At 42.9% G+C, this 16,403-nt stretch overlaps 1 protein-coding gene across 11 annotated transcripts in view; it reads right to left on the bottom strand.

Moving 5' to 3' along the window:
* The window catches only part of LOC122542586 (zinc finger protein 609-like), a 202,272-nt gene that overhangs the window by 53,597 nt on the left and 132,272 nt on the right, over window positions 1-16,403 (bottom strand). For all 11 annotated transcript variants that reach the window (XM_043680510.1, XM_043680504.1, XM_043680503.1 and 8 more), the window contains exons 3-4: window positions 7,011-7,098; window positions 205-2,665 (exon numbers count right to left, since the gene is read on the bottom strand). In XM_043680510.1, coding sequence (XP_043536445.1) covers window positions 205-2,665; window positions 7,011-7,098 — 2,549 coding nt within the window. The remainder of the gene's footprint in view (window positions 1-204; window positions 2,666-7,010; window positions 7,099-16,403) is intronic.

Here is a 16,403-nt window from a genome sequence, read left to right as displayed (position 1 = left end):
CTTTAAAGTGAAATTTATCGACTTATGTATCATTTGACTATTAGTTCATATTTAACTTACATGGATTCCAATTCATTTTGATGTAAAAATAGCAGTGAAATTTTGTTGTTAATTCTTCATCTGGGGTGGAGGGCTGGGGTATTGACGGTGGCTGTTAGTGTAGAACAACCTGCAAGCTGTATGATTTCAGAATTTGATTCTTACCTGTCTGTACCATAGTGTTGGATCCATTCCTGAGTGTTTGCTGGACTCTAGACTGGGTTTGGTTTCACATAACTCCCTGCCAAGGTGGCTCCCCTCAGTCAATTTCATCTTTAGTCCCTCAGCTTGCTGGGACTGCACCTTGGAGACATCGTCTGCTTTTGCCATAATGGCATATTTCATGGAGTCCGTTGAGTCCTTAGGTTTGTTGGGCACCGGCTTTGCAAGGTCTGTCAGGCTTGGGGCTTTTGACAGTGTGGCTGAGGCAGAAGACTTCTGTTTCCATTCCTCCCTGTCTCGATCTTTAATGCTATGCTCTTGCTTCTTCTCGGTGTCGTTGGTGTTGTGTTTCCCACGATTCTGCTCTTGCCTCTGCTTGTGTTGTTCCTCACAGAGTTTTTCGTATTGCTGCCTGTATGCTGGATTTGTGCTCATTACATGACTGTGGTATCCCTGCTCACTGTACCCATACTGAGGCATATATGCATACTGGCCGTAATAGAGAGGCTGCATGTACATTTGGGGCCTTTGCTGGATCACTGAAGGATGGTGACTTGTAGTGCCCATGTCAATCTTTTTATCATCTGCATTTTCAACTTTGACCCTCACCTCTGCACCCTCCTCCTCTACTTCCTTCTTGATTTTGACCGAATGACTGACTGCTCCTGAACCACTACTGGCACCCCCAGGGCTCGAGTGGGGGTAGTTTGGAGAGTAGTAGGCTTCATAACCTTGATAGTAAGGAGAGTGAGTTTCCTTAGTTAAAGGTGGCTGAGTTCTTGAAGAAGAGGATGAAGAAGAAGAGGAGGTCGACGATGAGGAGGAAAATAATGCTTTCTTGGCACTTTCCTTCGCCATTTGGTCCGGAGATGTTGTTTTGACTTTGGCACCTTCTCCCTTCCCCTCTCCATCTTCTCCTGCATCCGAGATGTCAGAGTAAGCTGGGCTATTGGTCTTGACTGAAGAACTGTCGGCTCCATTCTGTGTCACCACGTGTAAGGGAGTGATGGGTGTTACCAAGCTGCTGCCTTCTAGCCTGCTGGCTGTGCCAATGGAGGGACTCGGGGCATTGTCGGTGAAGCTGTAGATTTTGTCCGCTTCGGCTTTGATACTTGCCAAGCGACTCTCATGTGACTCAGAAGAACCATTTAGGAGGCCCTCCCCTTTGGGAGCAGCATCTGCGGAGGAATCTCGGAAGGGGCTTTTGCCATCCTCAGGCTTTCCTCCTTTCCCCAGTGGCTTGGGACTTGCTGCTTCCTTGGCATCCTTCTTCTTCTTTTCTTTTTTCTTCTTCTCTTTTAAGGGGGTGAGAGCTGGGTTGACTGTTGACGGCTCCCCCATGACAGTTGGCTTGGGTTGAATGGCTTTGAGTGGGGGGCTCTTGGACATCGCTTGGACCACAGTGGTGGCCAGGCTCTGAGCAGGCCCTGGGCCAGATGCAGTAAACCCAGTAGTGGGAAAGCTGTACATCTGCGCAGGCATGGCAGGGACAATGGGCCTGGCTGATTTGGTTTTGAGTGGAAGCTTCTCTGATTTCAAACTGCTCGACTTCTTGGCTTTATCCTTTTCCAAGACTGACTTCTTTTCGCTTGAATCGTCTCCGTCATTGCCTGTATCATCACTTGGGCTGGCCACTGAAGGCCCTTCTTCCGAACACTCAATATTATACATCCCACCAGACTCAGTATCAGCCTCTGAAGAGACTTTCTTTTTACTAGAGCCCTTCCCAGCAATGAGTTTTGCAGCAGGGGAAGGACTATGAGCTTCCATGCTGCCTTCTCTCCTGCCTTTGGGTGTGACTGAGCGAGCAGGGGACATGGAGCCCTTTGCCTGGCAGAATGTGTGAGAGCTGGAAGAGCCATTGCAGCTGCTGGAATCCTGGCTCAGCGATGGGTGTTGGGTGCAGTCCTCACCATCTGAGTTCTTCTCCTCGCTGTCAATATCTCCTTCAAGTTTCCCGTCACTGTCTGTATGCGCATGGGCCTGGTGATAGCGGAGGCCATTAATGTGCTTGTATTTCTTGTTGCAGTTAGGGTGCGGACAATCAATGAGAACGGGTGACGGACAGTTATGCTCAGGCACAGGAGGCTCGCTTTTCATCCCTGTAACCGGAGTCGGGGTTGCAGTTCCGCGTGAATTTGAACGCATCCTCTTCCCTCCTTTTGAGTCCTCAGAACTCGAGGTTACGTCCAAGTCTGGAGCAGGCTTGTTTTTCCTTTTGTTTCCAGCTGACGGGCTTGCCTTGACGTCCTCGACTGTGTTAGTTGGGGTACGTCTGTCCGAGGAGTTCTGGCTGCCCCGACGCCCCTTGCTACTCGTGCATGCCCGGGTTTTGGTGACTACCTTGTTGTCTGGCACGGTGGTGGCCTCAATCACTGGGGCATTTGTAGTAGGCCGGGTCCGTTTCCCCCTACCTCGATTGTTTCCTCTCATTTCGAGGTCACTCGTCGGTGATTCGCAAAATCTAGAGAAGGCACATAACAATCAACGACCACAGTGAGCTAAACAAGAGAACACTGTAGGATTTCTCATTTAAAGAATGTTCACAACCAAGTTTAAGGGATAATGAAAGGGTCGGCACTAATAAAGAGCAGTTCTACTTATGAAACCTAATCACTACATAAGGAAGTGAGGATAATAAATTCATTCAACAATACATTCTAAGATATTAAATACATTCAAAACACAGTGGAAAGGACAATGCTGAGTTAAAGAGTGAACGCAGATAAAACTTTCCTTTAGTAAGTTTTCTGGAAAAAAAGTCAAGGTCTTCAGGCTGTTTCACAGAGTTAAATGAAAAAGGAAGAAAATCAATTAAGGGTAGCTTGGTGGCTCAGTGGTTAGCACTGCTGTCTCACAGCGCCAGGGACCCAGGTTCAATTCTGGCCTCTGGAGACTGTCTGTGTGGAGTTTGCACATTCTCAGGGTGCTCTGGTTTCCTCCCACAGTTCAAAGATGTGCAGGTTAGAGTGAACTGGCCACGCTAAATTGTCCATGGTGTTCGGGGATGTGTGGGTTAGGTGCATTAGTCAGGGAAACTGTACAGTCATAGGGTAGGGGAATGGATCTGGGTGGGATACTCTTCGGAGGGTCAGTGTGGACTTGTTGGGCCAAAATTGCCTATTTCCACATTGTAGGGATTCTATTAGGGAAGGAGTTTACAAGCGCTTTTGGATGTTTTTCAAATTTTTGATGGTATGAAACTTCCAAGGAACTTTCGAGAGTTGATTGGAGTAAACTGTCCTCAGGTAAAGGGATGACTGGCAACTGGGACGCTTTCAAAAGTGAGATCACGAGAGTTCAGAGGCATTATGTTCCTGTAAGAGTGAAAAGTAAGGTTGCTAAGAAGAGGGAACAATGGATGAATAAAAATATTGAGGCTCTGATCAAGGCTAAGGAGTCATTTTGGTAGAAACAATGGCGATCAAGTGAATCTCTTGAAGAGTACAAGGGATGCAAGGAAATCAGGAGGGCAAAAAGGGAATATGAGATAACCTTATCTTCCAAGGCTAAAGATAATCCAAAGAGATTCTACAAATACATGAAGAGCGAAAAAGCAACTAGGAGAAAATAGGGCCCCTTAAAGATCAATGAGGTTGTCTATGTGTAGAACCACAGGAGATGAGAGATAATAAACAAATATTTAGCAGCAGTTTCTACTGTAGAGTAAGAAATGGAGGTTAGGGAACTTGGGAAAATAAATACGGAGGTCTTGAAGACAGTCCACATTAAGTAAAAGGAAGCACTGCATGTCTTAAAGATCCAAGGTGGATAAATCTTCATGATCTGATCAAATATATCCCAGGGCATTGTGAGAAGTTAGGGAAGAAATTGCGGGAGACCTAAGAGAGATATTTGCATCATTTGCAGCCTTGGGCGAGGTGTCCGAGGACAGGAGGCTGGCTGATGTTAGATATGAGAGTTTGGAGTTCATGGAGGAGATTCTGAGAGATAAGATTTACATACATTTGGGGAGGCAAGGTCTGATTAGGGATAGTCAGCATGGCTTTGTGCATGGGAAGTCATGCCTTACTAACTTGATTGAGGACATAACCAAAAAGATTGAGGAGGACAGAGCAGTAGACATTTTCTACATGGACTAAGCCTTTGACAGGGTTCCATATGGTAAACTAATTAGTAAAGTTAGATCACATGGATTCAGGGAAAGCTTGCCAAATGGATATTAAATTGGCTTGACAGTAGGAGGCAGAAGTTGGTGGTGAACTGGAGGCCTGTAACCAATCGTGTTCTGCAGAGATTGGTGTTGGGTCCACTTTTGTTTGTAATTTATATAAACGATTTGGATGAGAATTTAGGAGGCATGGTTACTAGGTTTGCAGATGACACTAAAATTGGTGGCATTGTCAGCAGTGAAGATTATAAAGGAATCTTGATCAATCAGGCCAATGGACTGAGCAGTGGCAGATGGAGTTTAATTTGGATATAAATGTGAGGTATTGCATTTTGGAAAAACCAACAAGGGTAAGACTTATACAGTTAATGGTAGAGCCCTGGGTAGCACTGTCAAACAAAGAAACCAAGGAGTTCAGGCATATAGTTCTTTGGAAGTTGCATCACATGTAGACAGGGTGGTTAAGAACATGTTTAGCATGCTTGCCTTCATTGCTTAGACTACTGAGTTTAGGAGTTGGGACATTATGTTAAGGTTGTACATTGGTGAGACCACATTTGGAGAACTGTGTACAGGTCTGGTTGCCCTGCCCTCGAAAGGATATTATTAAATAGAGGGTTCAGAAAAGATTTATCAGGATAGACTGGGACTTTTATCACCAAAGTATACAAGGTTGAGTTGGACCTTATAGACGTTTATAAAATCATGAAGGGCATAGATAAGATGAACAGTAACGGTCAATTGCCTAGGGTGGGGCAGCTCAAAAGTAGGGGGCATATTTTTTAGGAGAAAGATTTGAAAGGGACCTGAGGGGCAACATTTTCACAAACAAGGTGGTTTGTGTGTGGAATGAACTGCCAGAGGAAGTGGTAGGTGCAAGTACAGTTACTTTTAAAAGACATTTGGATGGGTACATAAATAGGAAAGGTTTAAAGGATATGGGCCAAATGCAGGCAAGTGGAATGAATTTAGTTTGGGAAACTTGGTTGGCATGGATGAGTTGGACTGAAGTGTTTGTTTCTGTGCTGCATGACTCTGTGGATGCCTTCCAATAATCTATTTTAGTGAGGTTTGTGCTTCGCTGGGGTATCAAGGTGACTAGTGAAAAAATGTTGGCATGGACGGCTCACTACAATTGTCCTGATCAACCTCAGTTGATGCAGGGGAAAATCTGGCTTCTGCACAACACTGTCCCACATCAAACCAGGTGGGATCAGAAGCATTTGGGAGAAAGGAGTGCAGGTGACAAGTCATTTCCAATCATATTTTGTTGAATTCGGCTGGCACTATGCCCTTGAATTAATGCAAAACTCTTCAACGTTCAGACAATTTCCATGCTGGCTGTGTTACAGTGGGTGAAACTAACCTGCGTACAAATTCACAGAATTAAGCCAATTAAAGATTAAAGTGAGGTACTGAAAGGGACAACATGGCAATATTCACTGTTCCCAAGCTAATTAGAACAGCCCAGGAAATTTCCCAATACATTCATTGACTGAAAAGTCTACCCTTCTTATATCAAAGTAATCTTAAGCATCTAATAAAAATATTGGCATGAATCTGGACTTTACAACAATTATATTGCCTTGTTCTAGCTATTTGACAATTCAAAACAAAACTTAAAGCATGTCTGGATCATCAGAGATAGTATAACAGCTGTCAGAAAGTTTAAACAACTGTAGTGAGGGGTGATGAGAGCACAAAGGATCCTGAGCCAATACAAGATGTTCAAACACACAACAGGAAAACAAAGGCAAACACCAGGACAGTTAAAGGAACAGTTAGATGGCATAGGCGGGGAGACTGTGGATCATTCAGCACCACAAACATCTCTCATTGCACCTATTTTGTTGAGACTAGACCTGTAACCAGACAAGGAAACATAACGGATGGTCTATGGGAAATTGGAGAAGATTTGTAGCTCAGGTTGTAAGTTTGCTCGCTGAGCTGGTAGATTTGTTCTCAGACGTATCATCACCATGGGAGGTAACATCATCAGAGGGCCTCAGATGAGGTGCTGGTGTTCTGTTCTTGCTTGCCATTTATCTGTCTTGGTCTGTTGTGGTGGGTGATATCATTTCCGGTTCTTTTTCAGAGAGGTTAGTAAACGGGGTCCAAATCCATATGCTTGTTAATGGGGTTTCTGTTTGATTGCCAGGCCTCAAAGAATTCCCTTTTGCATGTCTTTGTTTAAACTGCCCGGGATGGACATAATTGTTCCAGTTAACTGGAGTCCCTTTTCGTCTGTGTGTATGGATACTAGTGAAAGTTGGTCATGTATCCTGGTGGCTAGTTGCTGCTCATGTATCCTGGTGGCTAGTTTCCTGCCTATTGTCCAATGTAATGTTTGTTGCAGTCCTTGCAGGGTATGTTGTATATGATGTTCGCTCTGCTGATTGTTGGTACAGGGTCCTTTAAATTCATCAGTGTGGTGATGGGTTTGTGGGCTACCGTAATGCCTAGGGGCCAGAGTAGTCTGGTCGTCATCTCCGAGATGTCTTTAATGTTGGCAGGGTGTCTACAGTCTCTGGATGTGTTGTGTAGGAATCGGTGGACTGTGAATGGTCTACGTACAACAGTGGTCACCAGGGTGTTACGGGTCATTCATGTATTTACTATTCCAATATTCTCTCACCACAAATTTCCTATACCTCCACAGTTTTATCCCTTTGCTCACCTTGGGGGTGCCCAGTCATGTCTTGTGCAATCCAGAAGTGTTCCAACATAAGTTTTGTTCCGCCAAGTCACATTCACCACCAGTACACCTGGTGAAAGGATGGAGAAAAAGAGAGAAACAGATAGTTGGTTTTAGACAATTGGCTTATTAGAAAATCATCATAGGGCTAGGTGTTGAATTGAGATGACAATGCAAATTAAAGAAGTAATATAATTCATAATTGAACTAAGAAAAGCATAAAATAATTTATGACCATGAATAATTACATTGCAAAACACAGGTATACTTAACTGACATAATAAAAATGAAAGGTTTATTGCATTCTGCATTTTAAAGTCCATCATTCATATACTGTCAGCCTAAGTTTATTAAATTTCATTTATTCATTCACAGGATGAGGATGCCGCTGGCTAGGCAGCCTTTATTGCTCAGAGGGCAGTTAAAAGTCAACCACATTGCTGTGGGTCTGGAGTCATTTCCCTAAACAACATCAGTGAACCTTTGGGCTTTTCCAACAATCGGCAATGGTCATTCATTCAACTCTTAATTACAGATAGTCATTGAACTCAAATTCTGCCATTTGCTATGGCAGTGTTCAAACCCAAGTCCCCAGAACATTATGTGGGTCTCTGGATTAACAGTCCAGCGATAATATTACTAGGCCATTGCCTCCATATACATACTATTTGTGAGTTTTCTAAAGTATGGGATTAACCTGTCTAGTCCTCTATTCATTCTGCATCTTATTTGTAGTTTGGTATCTTTTCCCATTGAAAATGAAATATTCGCCAGATAACTTCCAGTTTAATTTAAAAAAAACTAACCATAAAGCTGTTTGCTCCACCCATGTTCGTGAATAAGCGAGGTGTTTAGAGAATTAGAGATTTACTAAGAGGATTTGCTTGCAGGAGGCTAGCATCTGTGGATATGTGACTTTGCATTCTGCCATGCTCAAAACTCAAGTTGAAACAGTGAGTTGAACAATTTCAGTGCAGTTGCTGCATCACATTTAATTCTTCATAAGATGCAAAAAACAATTTGTATTCAATTTTTTTTGACAAATAGAACAAGAGATCTCTAGTAAACCTGTCCCTTTCCTACAAGCTCCTCAGAGAGGAAAGTAACATGTTGAAACTTAACCTTTGTTAAATATTCAATGCAGGTAACAGGTTAGCACAAGAGAGTCTGTGGCATCAACCCCCAGCTTAACGAGCCTTCCAACTTCAGTCCAATTAGAAGTGTGTGAGACTTAGAGTCATAGAGATGTACAGCACAGAAACAGACCCTTCGGTTCAACCCGTCCATGCTGACCAGATATCCCAACCCAATCTAGTCCCACCTGCCAGCACCTGGCCCATATCCCTCCAAACCCTTCCTATTCATAAACCCATCCAAATGCTTTTTAAATGTTGCAATTGTACCAGCTTAACTTAGGATATTTTATTCCTTAGAAGTGTTGTGTTGTGCAGGTAAAAACTTCTTATTATCTCTGGTCACTCAGGATTTATTGTTGTCCCATTCTCCAGCTGTTGAGGACCATTCTGTGGCTCTGTTCACCAGCAGTCAATAATGGTCTTGGTGTTGGTGTGCTGACTTTAGCAAAGAATAGGCAGTGTGCACAATACGATGAATTGGAGGCCTAGACTACTGCAACTTGTCACAGCCAGCAGAACATGGATGCATAGGTCACTTATTCCATTAATCTCAACTTAAAGACAAAAGTGACCCCTTAGAACCAAGGAATCTAAGGACAGAAAGGTTGGGCTTGCTGCCAGTCTGCATAAACAAACAAAACATCACACTGACCCGAGTACAACGAAGCCACTGTTCCAAACTTCGTCAAACACTTTACAACCTCAAAAGAGACCATGCCAAGTTTCTGCTTCAAAATGACAAATACACAGAATTCGAGCCCTATTGTAATCACTAATCAAACCTTACAGGGTCAGCTGGCATGTTATTAAAACAACATTAACAGTGCCAGCTCTCAAAAAGACACAGTCATAACCATTTTATTCCGAGCCACTACTTGTAACATGGCAGTTTCCCAACTTAATCAAGCAAGGTCCAAAATATCTTTTAGAGTTCAGGTTGCACAGCAATCATTTTGTGCAACTCCAGCAGAACAGGATACAGATAAGCTAATTCAACACATTGTGTACCTGCACTGCCAGAATTCCAGAAATACACACAATAGATTGCTTTGAAGAGTTTATAAAAGCATACAAAGCAAGACTACGCAGCAGTCAGGGACAATCATGAGCCCTCAGTCTCACTTCCCTGTTTGTTTCACATAGACGCAGAACACTTCCTTTTGAAGACTGGATGCCCCCGCCAACCCCCTTATATAATTGTGTAGGAATGGACTGGAAAGCCAACAGTCCAAATCCCATGTCTCTGTTTGGGTAATAGACCAGAAACTGTGCTTCCAATTGCCTCCAACTCACTGCTAAGATATTGTCTCATCGCATGGGCTGCTCAGGTGTTATACAAACACCTTGTGAATCCCAGTATCAGGTGACAGCTTCTTCACTCACTGTGAAGTTCTTTATATTAAGTACAAGGACTTTGCACACTTTTGTTTCCAGCTCTGAGATTAATTCCCGACTGAAAGTGATGAGGATCCCAGCAGGGATTGAGGGTTTGATCTTCGTCAGTAGGTACTGAATTTGCAGTATATTTAACCAGGAGATTTACTTTATAATTACAATCACCAAGCCAAGTCAGAACAAGAACATCTTGTAAAATACATTGCAGACTTGAAGGGAGCCAACAGGAAATGCCAATGTCTCAGCCAGCAGCTGGGATATTCTAACTGGCCTGCAGGGGGCAGACCATACCTGGTAACTGTTGTTATAGCAAACTCAACACTCCAGCTTGACCTCTCTCACACGACACCTTTTAATCTCAAACTCCATGAACAGAAAGAAATACATGATCCAAAAAGCCCACTTGAGACTCACCTGCCCCAACCAGTATCACTCCTGAGCTCTCTCCTTCTCTCCCAAAAAAAAACATACTCCTACCTGCTCCCTTTGAACTGAATGCTTCTAGTTCTTAGGAAGATATCAGACCCAGATCAAATTTACATCAACACCACAGCTTTCTAACCTTGGCTTGGTAGGTTTAATTTCCTACACAATACACAGGCAGACAGGCAACATGGAGGAAAAGCCTGACTATACCCTGGGAGTTTTCTCCAACATATGGATTGTGTGTGCGGTTGAACTACTCCCAGAGAACCTTCAGAATCAAACGACCAACTATCAAGGGAGCTTCATAATCCCTAGGGTCTGATGCAAGTCTCCTCCTTTCCCTGTAGCATCCTCTAGCTCTGAAAACAAAAACCTTCAAAAACTCTGCCTTCTCTAACCCACTTCTGGTCCTCACAACCAACACCCTACCATTCCCACCCCCAAAAAAAGACTCTGGTCCCGTGTCTGCTAATGCTACAAGCTTCATCCCAAATTTGAAAAGTATTCCTTCACAAGTTTAGGCCCAAGGTGTGCACTTAATAATACCATAAAACACAGAAGCATCATTCGGCCACTGGCCCAATAACTCTGCTTAGCCATTTAATGAGGTCACAACCGATCTTCAACTTCATTACCCTGCCTTTTCTCCATAAGCATTGATTCCCTTACTAATTCAAAACAAAATCTCACAGCCTTAGGTATACTTAATGACCCAGTCTCCACAGCTCTCTGCTAAAGTTTCACCACACAAAACAACTCACCTCTGACTTAAATGGGCCATGCTCATACTGAGATTATGCCTTCTGATCACAGACTCTCCCACAAGGGAAACAACCTTGCCATATCTACCCCATCAAGCATCCCAAGAATCTTGTGTTGCAATATAAAGTCAATTTGCATTCTTCTAAACTCCACAGAGTACAATCTCAACCAACACAGCTACTGCACATAAGAAAAGCTATCTATACCCAGAATCAATTGAGAGAACCTTCTGTGGACAGTCTCCAATGACAGGACATCTTTGTTTAGATAAGGGAACCAAACCTGTTCAGAGTATTATACATGCAGCATGCCTAGTACCTTGTGTAGTTCCAGCATGACTTCTCTATTTCCATACTCCATTCCCTTTGAGTATGAAGACCAACATTCAGCATATAATATGGAAGGCAAATGGAACATGGGTGCTAGCTTTTTGTGACTCATGCACAAGGATCCTCAAATCTCTGTGCTGCAGTTTTCAGCAGTCTTCTTCCATTTAAATAATATTCAGCTCCTCTATTCTTTCTGCCAAAATTCACAGCCTCACATTTTCCCACGTAACAGTCCATCAAGCTTCTGCCCCTCTCAATCTGTCTACATCCCTCTGCAGACTCCTTGTGTCATCCTCACTCCTTACCCTCCCATTTTTGTGCCATTCACAAAATTAACCATAGTTCATTTGCATCCTTCATCCAAGTCATTAATAAATGTTGTAACTAACTGTGGCCTCAGCATGGTTCCCTGGAGCACTCCACTAGTTACAGATTGCCATTTTGTAAATGTCCTCTTTGTCCCAACTCTGGGACCTCTACTAGCCCGCTACCAATGCTAATAGCCCTTCCTGATGAAGGGCTTATGCCCAAAATGTCGACTTTCCTGCTCCTTGGAGGTTGTCTGACTGGCTGTGCTTTTCCAGCACCACACTCTTGACTCTGATCTCCAGCATCTGCAGTCCTTACTTTCTCCTAATAGATTACCCGCAATGGGCATCTTATGAAGATGCCCAATGTGTGGTACCTTACCAGTACATCTCAGTAACTGCTTCTTTTAATATCCTAGGCACATCCCATCAGGTCCAGGGATTTATAGGCCTTCAGCTCCATTAATTTTCTCTAATGATAATTAACTATTTACTTCCTCCCCACTCAGGCCACTTGAACATTTAGCATCTTTGGAATGCTATTAGTGCCCTTTATGGTAGAGATTGATACAAAGAATCTTTTACAAATCCTATGACATTTCCTGGCTATCGATTATTTCCTTAACCTTGCTCTGTCAGGAGCCTGTTTTCTTTGTCCTTTCTTTTCCTTGTTGTATATTTAAAGAAGCTCCTACCATCAGTTCTTATATTATTTTAGTTTGCACTGTTTATTTTTTCACTCTTAATTATTGTTTGCAATCTTTTGTTAGCCTTTAAATATTTCACATTCCTCTGATTTATCTCTAATCTTTGCTATATTGTATAATTTTTCTTTCAATTTGATACTGAATTAATGTCCTTTGGTCAGTTTATCTCCTTCCTAAAATCCTCCTTCCTCCCTGGAATGTCTTTTGTTTTCTCCTCGTCTGCTTTTGTTCATCAACTGTCTTTTCTGCTAAACTTGTTCCTCAGTCCTCCTCAGCCAACTCTGATCTTATCATTATGTAATTATCTTTGGCACAGTTGTTTCTAAATTGAAACTTTATTGCTGGAACAGCACAGCAGGTCAGGCAGCATCCAGGGAACAGGAGATTCGACGTTTCGGGCACAGGCCCTTCTTCAGGAATGGCCTGTGAAGGGCCTGAAGAAGGGCCTGTGCCCGAAACGTCGAATCTCCTGTTCCCTGGATGCTGCCTGACCTGCTGTGCTGTTCCAGCAATAAAGTTTCAACTTTGATCTCCAGCATCTGCAGACCTCACTTTCTCCTCACAGTTGTTTCTAATCCAAGATTCTCATTCTCGAACTGAATGCTAAATTCTACCATGTTATGGTCACTGTTTCCTTGGGGATCTCTTACACTGCTTCCTCAACTTCCTTCCAACTTTCCTCTTTTCATGGTCCTTGGTACTCACAACTCCATCCTCTGTTCAGTGTCAAAATTTGTCTCAACGTTTTCCTAAATGAGCTACTTACTCGCAAGCTACTGCTATTACCTTTTGTTGTGAGAGTGGCAAGAGACAACTTTAGTGAGATTGGGACGTAAATCCAAATTCTTTACTCGCTGCTTCTAAAAAGACTCAACTTGACCCAGAGCAGATGATCTTGAGATACCCTTTTGCGTTCTTTGCCACCAATGCTGGAAACAATCCTGTGACCTTTGCAGAGGGTCAGTCATAGTTGGAATTTCAAGCTATTTCTCTGGGCCTGAGAATTTTCTGTTTAACTTTAATTAATTGCTACCATTTATGACCAATTACATCATTCAATTGGCTGTTGATCTAGATTGGATTGATATGAAGCAAGCTAAGGAAATCAGTGCTGTCAGGCACAGGATCTACCTCGGCAGTCAGCTCGCATACCTCTCGAGGGATCTCACACTTCCCTCTTTCCTGCAGCACGCAGTAGAGCATCAATTGACCTTTAGTCAGTTGCTACTTAAGAACAAAAATCATTAACACATCCATCAGAATATGTTGTGGTTAAAAACTCCTGGCTCATTTGTTGCGACAGTGATTTTAAACCAAGGGTAACAGGCTGGAGAACAATTCAAAGAAAGAAAATTAAGGAAAGATTGAATAGGGGTGCTCAAAATGATCAGGGAGCTTGACTGGATAGATAAGGTGAAATTTGCCACTGGCAACCAGATCTCGATTGTGGTGAAAGAAGCCAGATGGGAAACGAGGAGTATTTTTTTTTGAAAAGCGCAAGTTATGGTGACCAGGACTGCATTACCTGTTAGGGGGCCTGAAGCAGATTGTATAGTAACAGTCAAAAAGGATTTTATTTTTGAGTACTCAGGAAAAGGAATCTACTCCAGGGCTATGGATAAAAGAGCAAGAATGAAATGCTGTGACAATGTTGTCACTTTAAAAATGTTATTTTGTCCTTGGTTTTTTTTAAGAGAGGTTGTAAAGGCAGAGGTGCCAAAGCATCTAGTTAAAAATGGAAGGGGAGTCGGCCAATTCTTCCAGTTCAGGTTTTTTCTAGTTTGTTTTAGTTGTAGCAGTCATGAGATGTGAGTGTCAAGAGAGTTGCAAGCTTCAGAAAAGAATTCCTCTGACTTCCTTCTGAAATCTATTTCTGGAAACTGTTCACTCCTGTCTGTAAGAGTCGGTGTTTGAATTTACCTTTTTGCCAAGGGGTGTGTTTATGGGATGTTACTATAATGAAACAGTTAATGAGTTAAGATGCTGTATCGGGTCAGTTAGGTTTTCCAATAGTTAAGTTATTCTAAATTCGGATTTCTTTAGTGGTTTTTACAAATATATTAAGGACAAAAGGGTAACTAGGGAGAGAATGGGACCACTCAAAGATCAGCAAGGTGGCCTTCTCTCTTCTACCATCGCACAAAGAAAGGAGTTGTTGCTGTTTCCGTCACCACTGTACACCTGCTGCCTCCCACTTGCATTTTGATTCTTCTGTATCACCTGCTGCCTGCAACTCATTGCCCCAATCTCCATTTAACTCACTGCTCCACTTGCTACCCAGCTTGTGGGCTGACCTACCACCACTCAGGAAGGGGTACAGCAAGTGTGAAGATGGGTGAGGCAGTGACAGCTTGAGAGTTGGGAGGAAGACAGTGAGAAAGTTGACAAGAAGGACAGTGAGTGGGAGGTGAGCAGGATGGTGATCGAGGAGATAAAGTGATGAAGGTTACTATCCTTGACATGAAGGCTGCACTTGACTGAGTGTGACATCAAGAACCAAGAACAAAATTGAAGTCAGTGGGTATCACGGGAAAAATTCCTTTCTGGTTGCAGTCATACCTGACCCATAAGGTGGTGGTTGTGGTGGCTAGAGGTCAGTCATGTCAATTTCAGGATATTTCTGACGCAGTTCCTCAGGGTACCATCTTCAGCTGCTTCATCAATGACCTTCCCTCTATCATGAGGTCAGACATGAAAATGTTTGCTGATGTTTAGCACCATTTGCAATTCCTCAGATACTGAAACAACATATGCGCAAATGCTTGGGCAAACGTTCATGTCAAACATGTGCCAAGCAATGACCGTCTCCAACACAAGAGAGCTGTGTTGACATTCAATGGCATTATCATTGTTGAATTCTCCAATTTCAACATCCTTGGGGTTGACATTGACTAGAGAGGAATGTGGGGGTGCCATACAAAACTCAGGAAAAGCCAGAATTTAAGTTCACCGGATAATAAGGAAGGCAAATAGAATGTTGGCCCAAATTCTACTTTCCTGCCATATCCCTGTAATGCTTAGTTCCCTAACTGATGTTTAAAAATCTATCTCTTGAGAATACTTAATGACCCTGCCTTAATGATCCTCTGTGGTAAAGAATTCCACAGATTCAAAAAACCCTCAGAGAAAAAAAAGTTCTTCTCTGTTTTACATGAACAACTCCTTATTCTGAGATTTTGTCCTCTGGTCCTGGACTTCGAAAACACCCTCTCAGCACTCACCTTGTCAATAATCATAGCTTCACAGATATCCACAAAATAGAAAAGGGCATGGATAGGATAAATAGGCAAAGTCTTTTCCCTGGGGTCGGGGAATCTAGCACTAGAGGGCATAGGTTTAGGGTGAGGGGAAAGATATAAAAGAGACCTAAGGGGCAACTTTTTCACGCAGAGGGTGGTACGTGTATGGAATGAGCTGCCAGAGGATGTGGTGGAGGCTGGTACAATTGCAACATTTAAGAGGCATTTGGATGAGTATATGAATAGGAAGGGTTTGGAGAGATACGGGCTGGGTGCTGGCAGGTGGGACTAGATTGGGTTGGGATATCTGGTTGGCATGGACAGACCGAGACCGAGACATAGAGTCGGTTAGACCGAGACTCTATGACTTTAAGTATGGTGTTTAAATAAATTGCTTTTCTTAAAGCTGAGTGGTTTGACCAGCTGCATCACACCTGGAACATCCACTTCACATCGATCTTTAAAAGAAGAAAAGGCTAGGCTACCTTCTTAAAATATTTTGAGGGGGTCTGGCCTGACCCATAACAAATCTAACCGGATTCCTCTTTCAAACAGCAAGCATGAGTTCAATGATCTGAATGATTCAATAAATGGCCAGTTGTGGAGACTTTTAAAAAATCTTTCTCAGCTCCTACTCCGTTTTATAAGAGGTAATTTCATCAAAACATTGGGTCCTCTGAAAGTTATACCCATCCATTGGCCTTTAGGAGTGCAAGGCAACAGAAAACTCCCACACCAAATGTATGAGAGAGCATCGAAAGAACAGAAAAGAAGAGTAAACTGCATGACCAGTTCCCTTAACACACCGTCAAAGGGCACAGGCTTTCAGAGGTGGAAAAAAAACAAGTTACAGCACATGCCAGGTATTGAGTTCACTGTAGTGAAGTTAACAGGCTGGGAACAGTTCAGAGATGATAAGACTGTGCTCCACAAAATGGATATATTGATTTCTGCTCATCTGAAAACAAAGTGACATCAATTATAGTGAGGCAGAGTTAACCCTACAACATGCTTAACACTGCATGGTGTAATGGGGATGTGGTAAATGATGGAGTACCGAATACACATGTTTG

This window comes from Chiloscyllium plagiosum, chromosome 40 (assembly GCF_004010195.1).
Source record: "Chiloscyllium plagiosum isolate BGI_BamShark_2017 chromosome 40, ASM401019v2, whole genome shotgun sequence".
Taxonomy (NCBI): Eukaryota; Metazoa; Chordata; class Chondrichthyes; order Orectolobiformes; family Hemiscylliidae; genus Chiloscyllium; species Chiloscyllium plagiosum.
This window is presented reverse-complemented; position numbering and strand designations above follow the sequence as displayed.